This window comes from Emiliania huxleyi (assembly GCF_000372725.1).
Source record: "Emiliania huxleyi CCMP1516 unplaced genomic scaffold EMIHUscaffold_68, whole genome shotgun sequence".
In the NCBI taxonomy this organism is placed as follows: Eukaryota; Haptophyta; order Isochrysidales; family Noelaerhabdaceae; genus Emiliania; species Emiliania huxleyi.
The window spans coordinates 1-8555 of NW_005196900.1; the positions used below are offsets into that span (position 1 = coordinate 1).

The following is an 8555-nucleotide window of genomic DNA, read 5'->3' on the forward strand; positions in this document are numbered from 1 at the left end:
TCTTCGCTACGACCTCTCTCAACTAAGGAATCAACTAAGGAATCCACTGGAGCAATCAACTAAGGGGTCTGGCAAGAGCACATGTCCGCATCTAGCTGCGGCGGACGAGTTCATGAGCATGAAGGCGAGCGGCACGCCGGTGGCGGAGCGCATCTGCTCCACCTGCAGCACGAGATTGCACGAGATTGCACGAGATTGCACGAGATTGCACGAGATGTGGCGGAGCGCATCTGCTCCACCTGCAGCACGAGAGAAGGGATGGCCGAGGTCTGGCGGAGGTCTAGCCGAGGTGTGGCCGAGATCTAGCCGAGGTGTGGCCGAGATCTAGCCGAGGTGTGGCCGAGGTGTGGCCGAGGTCTAGCCGAGGTCTGGCCGAGATCTAGCCGAGGTGTGGCCGAGATCTAGCGAGGTGTGGCCGAGATCTAGCCGAGGTGTGGCCGAGGTGTGCGCTGGCCTGCAGCGGGAGCGCGATCTCGTGCAATCTCGTGCGATCTCGTGCAATCTCGTGCACTCTGCAGCCTGCAGCGCGATGAAGTCGAGGAAGTTTCGCCCCTCCTTGAGGTCGAGTAGCGACTTGGCCTTCTCGAGGCCCATGCCGGTGCCGAGGCCGCCTGTTGTGCGCAAGTGGACTGGGTCTACCAACCAGTACTACACACTCAGAATCATACTACGGCTGAGAACAGTGATACTACTGTGCGCAAGTGGACTGGGTCTACCAACAAGCTACACACTCAGAATCATACTACGGCTGAGAGCAGTGAGACTACTGTTCAATGATAGCAGGGTCGCAGTGTCGTCGGAGGGCGCCCGGGTCGCCCCGGGGCGGGGAGGTGGGTGGAGGGCGGGCACCACAGTTGTACTGAGAATGGGACCGATCATTGAACGGGTGGGAAGTCGAATACGAGGCCGCCGTTCAGCTTGACCATCACCGTCGACTTGAGCAGCGCCGGGTCCTGCGGCGAGGTGTGGGGAGGTGTGGGGAGGTGTGGCGAGGTGTGGCGAGATATGGGGAGATGTGGGAGATATGGGGAGACTGGGAGATACGGGGAGAGAAATAGCAGGAGGCGGGTCCGGCAAGGCGGATGGTGGACGCTCTCGAGGCAAGGTGGAGGGTGGAGGTGCCTCGAGCGCGCGCTGCGGGCAGTGGCTGATTGGAGCGGCCCTCACAGCCACCACGGTGAGAGAGTGTGTGGCGCAGCAGGCGTCGGTCGGAGGCGTCGGCACCTCCGTGGTGAGCGAGGCGTAGTCGGGCAGCGACTCGACCGGCTGGATGCTCTCGCCCGGAATCATCAGGTTGGCGCCTGGGAGAGCGAGCGTGCGAGGGAATGAGCGGAGTTGCAGCGAGCGAGACAGGCGGGACAGCGGCCGGAGGGAGAGTTTGGCAAAGAGACGGAGAGAGAGAGAGAGAGAGAGAGAGAGAGAGAGAGAGAGCAAAGCGAGAGGCGACCCCGGAGATAAGTGAGGAGAGAGGAGCAGAGACGGAGAGGTCGTGCAGCAGCAACAGTGAGTGGGTAGCAGGCACGCACCGCTGGTGAGCATCTTGAAGTTGTACTTGAAGGCGGCGATTGCGGCGTTCGAGAGGCCCTCGGCGCGCATCTTTTCCTCGTAGGCGGGCCACGAGGCGTCGAAGGGGCTTTCGCCGAAGAGGTACGAGTAAACAGCGCCCATGGGAGCTCAGAGTGTGGAGAATCCCGCGAGGCGCTATGAGGAATCGGGCTTTGGGCGCCAGGAGATGCCGGCACAGCGCTTTGCAGGAAAATTCTTTTTTACAAACCCGAAAAATCGCTACGTTCCCGCCGGGGAAGTTTCCCGGCACACTGCAGGTGTGGCTTGTCACCCGCCGCGCCCTCGCCCGGCCGCCTCACTTGCGAAGAAAAATCGGGGAACTACAAGAGGTTCGTCCTCGCGGGAGTCGCTTAGGCGGCTCCCGTGGTGTTGTGTTAGTGGAAGTGCGCACCAGTCCCGTGCCTAGTGGCGAGAAGAGTGATGGTAAAATTCTTCCGTGTCAAATTCTTCCGTGTCGTGAAACTCGGCCGTCCCTCGCAATCGTGTCAATCAGACGCCTCGTGGCTTGCCCTTCTACCCTGTTCTACCACTGTTGCCTATCGCTATGTCTTCCGCGGTGGGGTACTCCGCCATCGAAGCAGCTCCGAACCGTCGCCTCCAGCTCTTGCAGCAGCTAACTGCTGCCGCCGCCCTCCTCCTCCTCGGCGTTGCACTGGATCGGACACTCTTTTGGGGCCCACCGAGGCGGGCCCTCCGACCTCTTCCTCCCAAAGCTCCCCTCATTGCCACTCTCCATTGCTCTCCTCCCCTCCCTCGGCAGCCTAGTTGTGTGGCCCGAAGACTACATGCCAAAGTGCCGGGACGGCGAGGCGCTCCGAGTGCCGCTGGAGAAGGCGTGCGCACGCGTTGAGGCGGCGGCCGGCAAAGAAGCGGGCGCGCGGAGGCGCCTTACCGGCGTCGCCACCGCCTACTCGTGTCTGCCTCACTACCGCATCCCAGTCACGGGCACCGACGGCCGAGTCACGTTTCCGTATCACTCGGAGACGCTGCTGTCGGAGGGTGACGAGCGCGCGACGATGGCGCTTGTCGTGCTGCATGGCGCCTACCGCGATGCCGACAGCTACTTCTGTGCCATGTGTGGCGGCCGGCCCTCGTCGACTGAGCGCCACAGCCCCGGCGCTCACACCGGCCTGTGGTGAAAGGTATGACATCCAGCATGAGCAAGGCTACCGCAGTGCGGGCGAGGTGCGCGCATCGCCCAGTGGGAGGGGCTGGGAGGGAGCGGGCTCTTCATCACCCAAGACCAGCAGGTGCTCGTCCTCGCGCCGGATTTCAACTATCGGAAAGACTTTGGCGTCAAGCCCGGCATCGCCCATCGCACCACTCCGCCCGCGGATTGCCTGCCCACCACCACAACCCATGGTGACCCTGCAGGCGACGCCTTCTGGAACACTTCTCGGCCGAGCGGCGATTGGCGCGCGGGCGCGCCCTCGTCGCCGGAGAGCGGGCATGGCAGGACAGTCTCGTCATTTGCGGCGGGCCAGCCCGCCTCTCGCTGGAACTGCCAAACAGACCATTCACTGGTCTCGCCTCTTGGGCAGGTGATGGACACCTTCGTCAAGCTGCTGAGCGACGAGCGGCTCTTTCCAAAGCTGGAGGCCATTACTCTGCTCGGCCATTCCGCGGGAGGCCAGTTCGTGCAGCGTTACGCGCTCATGACCGTCCTCCCCACGGCGCCCCGTGCGGGGCTTTCCGTGCGCTACGTCATCGCGAACCCATCGTCGTTCGCCTACCTGGACGCTTCACGGCCAGTCTACTCATGCGGCAAGTATGCCGCCCATTCTGGCGTAGCGCCGCTACCGCCCTCCACAGCCGCACGCTCCTCGGAGCCTCGTAGGTGCCTTTGCAACTACCGCGGCTGCACCTGCTCCGACTCCTGCTCGCCCACCGCTGCCATACGCGAAGGAGCCCTCCCCTTCAAGGCGCCCGGCCCGAGGCGCCCATGACGCCGCCCCATCCCCAGGTGCGCGCGTGCGTGGAGTGCGTGCCTCTCCCACGCTCCAGGTGCCGCACCGGGGATTCTCCGCCGACGAGCCTGGAGCCTTTGTTTGCGGCGACGAAGCGTACAACGCGTGGCCGTACGGATTGGATGGCTGGGTGGGGGGTGCCACGGTCAATCAGTCAATCGCCATCTACCCCGAGCGCGACGTCTCGTACCTCAACGGCCAGAACGATACCTGCAACGACGGTCTGCCAGAGTGTGACTCCGAGTGCTGGCAGAGGGATAACGAGGAGTCGCCGTGCTTCCGCAACCGGATGGACACGCGCTGCCCGGCGATGCTCACCGGGCCGTGGAGAAGGGCGCGCGGCGCGGCCTACATGGCCTTCCTGCGCAAGTTTTACGGCGCCCCGAGTTTGCATCGCCCGCAGCTCTGCTCGCCCTGCCCTCCGCACGGTGCTAGCCATGTCGTGCTATAGGCCGGCCCATTCACCGGCACTACGTGGTCCCCGGCGCCGGCCACGACGCGATGGCCGTCTTCGAGTCGGCGGCGGCGCTCTCACGGGTCTTTGGCAGCGGTGGCAACGGGAGCGGCAGAGAGGAGATATTGGAAGCCCGGGCGCTGTCTGGGCCGCGCGTGCGGCGCCGCTACCCAAAGATAGCGGCGGCGCTCGCCTCGGAGCCGGGCGATGATCTTGAGGAGGAGCTTGAGAGGGGGATGGAAAGGTGACGCATGGGGGCGTATTTCTTCTTCCTGAGACCGCTTGATTGGGACTGTGCAGGGTGCACACACACAGACGCGTGTGCGCGCGCATATACAACTAAACAAATGAGTCACACAAACAACCCACGGGCACACACCGACACACCTTCTCCAGATTCTTGCATTCTTCTCTCTCCAGGAACCTTGTGGTTCAAGCAATCTCCATGCATCATCCATCCATCTTCCACCTCCCGCACACACCCGACGCCCCCGCGCGCGCCCCACCCCTGCCGGGAGAAAGGGGAGTTTGGGACGGCGACAGGCGAGACACCTCGCACTCCATGTGTGCGAGAACGCAGCGAGGAATTAAAGCAGACTTTTTGTTCGTGGGCGGGGACGTGTTCGCCGGACACGAGAGACAGCAGAGCACGGAGCACCGACCACCTCTCACATCTTCAAACCGCGGTCACATCCGCGATCATCGTACAACGGGTCAGAGGACTGGAAGCGATCACACGTCACTCTGCTGGTTGGTGGCGGTGGCGCGCTCGACGATGTAGGCCTCTGCCAAGATGGGCTCCCACTTGGGCACCTCGTGGGGGACCACCTGCCTTGGGTCGATGTTCGCATCCACATTGCAGTTAAAGAAGAAGGCGATGGACGTGCGCGAGGCCTCTGCCGTGGCGGGTTTGAGCAATCGGTGGGGAGAGGAGCGGAAGTGGCCGTTGGTCCACCGTTGGAGCATGTCGCCGACGTTGACGAGGAGGGTGTCGCTGCCCGCACGGTTGGCGGGCAGCCATGCGCCGTCTGCGGCGCACACCTCGAGCCCTCCGACCTCATCCTGGGTCAGGAGGGTGAGCGCTCCCCAGTCGCAGTGGGCGCCGAGGCCGATAGCCTCCGCATAGCGTGCGTCCTCCACTGGCGGGTAGTAGAGCAGGCGCAGCTTGGTCATCGGGTCACTCGTGTCGCGGAGGAAGAAGTCGGGTGGCTTGCCAAGCGCGATCGCCCAGCCGCGCATGAGAGCCACCGACACGCGCCAGCACTCGTCGTGATACTGTACCAGCGGGTCACGAAAGTACGCGCCGAGGCTCGTCGGCCACAGGGCTGCGAGCTCGCCGGGCTTTGCGCCCGGCGGCAGCTGTGAGGTCGCTGGTCGACCGAGGATGTACGACTCCTTGAGATCACCCATTGTCTGCTCGCCATCAATGCCCTCGCCGAGGCGGCTCTCGTCAAGCTTCTGCGCACCGCTGGGCTCCCATCCCGTTCCCTCGCCAGCATCTGGATCGGCTCGCACAAGCAGCTTGTGCTCCAGCGGAAGATGGAAAAAGTCGCCACACGCACGCATGGCGCCAGAAATGCAGGATGGCGCGATGCCGTGCCCCGAGATGTGGAAAAAGCCATATTCACGGCTGGCAGAATCGAGGCTGCGAGCGGTCGTCTCTTCGTGGGCCGACGCCACAGCTGATGCACTGGCGCTTCCCGACACGAGCGGCTCGATGTCGATCACCGGCAGCGCACGCTTCGCACTGCTCATGCATCTGCCGGGCAGCGTGCTGCACATTCGGCCGAGAAGCCGTCCTCGCATGTTCGCCTTGTGGGCGTGATGGTGGCTCGGCGCCGATGAAGTACGCGCTCGCGAGTGGCTGTCTCGTGTGTCTCTGTCGCGAAGCGATCGAGGCTCTCCGACAACTGTGTCCCTCTGCACCCCAGAAACCTCGATAGGCGAGTCAGTCATTGGACTTCTAGGTATATTGTTGGACTTGCTGTTGTTGTTCGTGTAAAACCAGCCGAAAAAGGGAATGTACGTAAGAGCTACATACACTGAAAAACCACAGGGCTGGTCCCTTTGTTTTTTGCAAACTCGCGCCGGGTCGTTCGTCCTCGAGGAGCTCCTTCGATTCTGGCGAGTAGAGGCCCCGCCCACCCAGGGTACCCCTCGCCGGGGCTCTGCTCCAAGAGACCTCGGGAGTGCGAGCGGTGCCTCTACTCGCCAGCAAAGATTGCCTGTCGTGCGAAAAAAGAAATATCGCGGCCTCGGCCGTCCGCCAGCGGTCGTCCTCGAGGAGCTCTGGTCGCAGCGATCGCAGCTGAGAGATCTGCCGCGTCTCCCGCATATCGATCGCAGCCAACATGGCTCTCCAGGCGCTCTGCGGGCTTGTGTCTGCACTTCCAGCTCCGCTTCCTGCCGTTGCCGAGCCCTTGTGGCAAGCCGCCAGGGACGCTGAGACTGAGATGGACCACGACCATCAGAATGCGCGCATCACGAAGTTTGCAAAGGACCATCAGTACATTGCCGACAGCATGCAGAACGACCCGGACCTTCATGCCCTCTGGATGAACGGCGTGGCAGCGGTAGCAGACAGCTGGCAGGCCGAGCGTTCAGCCACCGACACGGTGTCCGACGAGACGGCGGACGCCTCCTCCAAGGTGGTGCCAGGTCCCATCAAGGCGATAGCCGCGTCGACGGTACACCTCCTTTTTGAGACGCCCGAGGCCTTCGCCTGGGAGCGGGCGCAAGCGTCGGCAATGTCAGTCGCGCAGGCTCTCAAGATCGGCGACCTGGAATACGCCGGCCCCCTCCCTGTCCGCTGGCGGCACCACAGCCTGCCTCGCGAGGAGGGTGTGGTGCTCAAGCTGACGGCGGCAATACCGGACGCGCCGCCACCGGAAGGCTCGGACGGCTACCCCGTGATCGTCTTTCCAAACGCCTTCTCTCTCACAGTCTTCATGTTCTCGTTCAAGCAGCACGAGTGGGCGACCAAGGGCTTCATCGGTGTCTCATACCTCTCGAGGGGGTGGTACGAGGCGGGCGGGTACCCCGACATGGGCGGCCCGCTCGACATGGATGACGCCTCCGCCGTCATCGACATGGTGGAGGCGCACGCTTCCGAGTGGGGCGCCGACCCCAGCGCTCTCGCCTTTGCCGGGCTCAGCTACAGCGCGGGGCTCGCCGTCCTCGCCGCGGCGCACGACGCGCGAATCAAGGCGGTCGCCAGCCTCTGCGGCTGGGGCAACCTGACCAACGTCGTCGACCCGCAGGGCGCGCCAAATCGCTTTTACATCGAGGGGATCAAGCTGCTCGCGGACATTGGTGCTTCGCGCCTGCCGGCGGAGCAGATCGAGCTGCTGGACATCTCCATCCACCATGCCAGGTCGAGGGAGGACTGGAACAGGGACGCGCCCCGACTCATGAGCTACGTCGACCAGCGGTCGATCGAGCGCTTCCCAAAAAAGCTCTGCCGAAGAGGCACGCCCGTCTTCCTCGCTCTCAACGCCGACGATGGGCTGCTAACCTCGGACGCAGGACTGCAGACTCGGCAGTTCCTCCACGGCGCCGGATGCCGCGTCTTCACCATGGTGGACGAGGGCGAGCACGCCTTCTCCGCCTTCCCGAACCTGATGATCCCGTCGACGATGCTCACGGCGTTCCCCGTCAACGAGTGGCTGATCAAGGGGATGGGCTACCGGCAGCCGCTGTGGCAGCGCACGTTCGACTTCTTTGACACCTTCCTTCGCGGCGCGCATGGCCGATTCGAGGAGGAGGCGCCCATCCAGTTCCAGCTTCGCTCTTCAAAGACGGGCGTGGGCATGTACTTTGCGGAGCCAACCTACCTCGGCTTCGAGGAGTGGCCGCCAAGGCGGTCGGTGGTCACGCCCACGGCCTTCGCGATGACCGACTCGGGCGGGCTCATCGGCAGCGTCGAGGGCGTCGCTCATCGGCAGCGCGCCCCCGGCCTGTGCGACACCTCGATCGCCTTTGGGACCGCGTCAGGCATCAACCCCGGGGTGCCAATCCTCGGCACGGTGCTCAAGACCACCGGCGGCGTCCAGTCCCGCACCTTCCTCGACAAGGTGAACCGGACGGCGGCGGCCATCTACCGCACGCCACCGCTCGAGCGCGGCGCCACCATCTGCGGGCTGCCGAACGCGAGCCTGTCCGTGCTCCCTTCGCGCGCCGGGCGCCCCCCCCACTCCCCGGGCGACCCTCCAGAGAGCTTGCCGCGTTTCCAGGTCCACACAGTGCTGTTTGACATCGAGGAGGACGGGAACAGCGCCAAGCTGCTCACGTCTGGCGTGCGCAACGTCTGGATGCCCGGCGTCGCAGGCCTGAATGGCGGCTGGGCGGGCCCTGGCACCGAGCTCACGGTGGGCATGCACGCTCTCTGCGTCGAGGTGCCCGCCGGTCATGCGATCGGCTTGGGCGTCGACCTGTTCAACGTCTACTACACGCCCGCGAGCACGGACCCGGCCCTTCGGCTCGGCCTCTCGTGCGATGCCCGCAGTCGCCTCGCCCTGCCAGTGGTCAACAGCGGCGACGGTGCCCCTCAGACCCACACGCTTCTGTGA

General features: G+C 64.2%; 4 protein-coding genes across 4 annotated transcripts; 2 read left to right on the top strand and 2 right to left on the bottom strand.

Moving 5' to 3' along the window:
* Positions 1–511: 511 nt before the first annotated feature.
* Positions 512–1668, bottom strand: EMIHUDRAFT_105366 (hypothetical protein; the record flags this gene model as incomplete). Its single annotated transcript, XM_005762314.1, has 4 exons — positions 512–648; positions 885–953; positions 1225–1301; positions 1527–1668. Coding segments are annotated over 4 exons (425 nt in total), but the record flags the coding sequence as incomplete, so codon positions are not given.
* Positions 1669–2351: 683 nt separating this feature from the next.
* Positions 2352–4235, top strand: EMIHUDRAFT_216033 (hypothetical protein; the record flags this gene model as incomplete). The annotated part of the gene is made up of 5 exons (XM_005762315.1): positions 2352–2641; positions 2709–2751; positions 2817–3353; positions 3571–3919; positions 3985–4235. 5 exons carry the CDS (start codon positions 2352–2354, stop codon positions 4233–4235), a joined length of 1470 nt encoding a protein of 489 aa, XP_005762372.1.
* A 484-nt stretch (positions 4236–4719) lies between these two features.
* EMIHUDRAFT_67763 (hypothetical protein) lies at positions 4720–5742 on the bottom strand (the record flags this gene model as incomplete). The annotated part of the gene is made up of 1 exon (XM_005762316.1): positions 4720–5742. The coding sequence occupies one exon, from the start codon at positions 5740–5742 to the stop codon at positions 4720–4722; it is 1023 nt and encodes a 340-aa protein (XP_005762373.1).
* A 596-nt stretch (positions 5743–6338) lies between these two features.
* On the top strand, positions 6339–8555 carry EMIHUDRAFT_105369 (hypothetical protein; the record flags this gene model as incomplete). Its single annotated transcript, XM_005762317.1, has 1 exon — positions 6339–8555. One exon carries the CDS (start codon positions 6339–6341, stop codon positions 8553–8555), a length of 2217 nt encoding a protein of 738 aa, XP_005762374.1.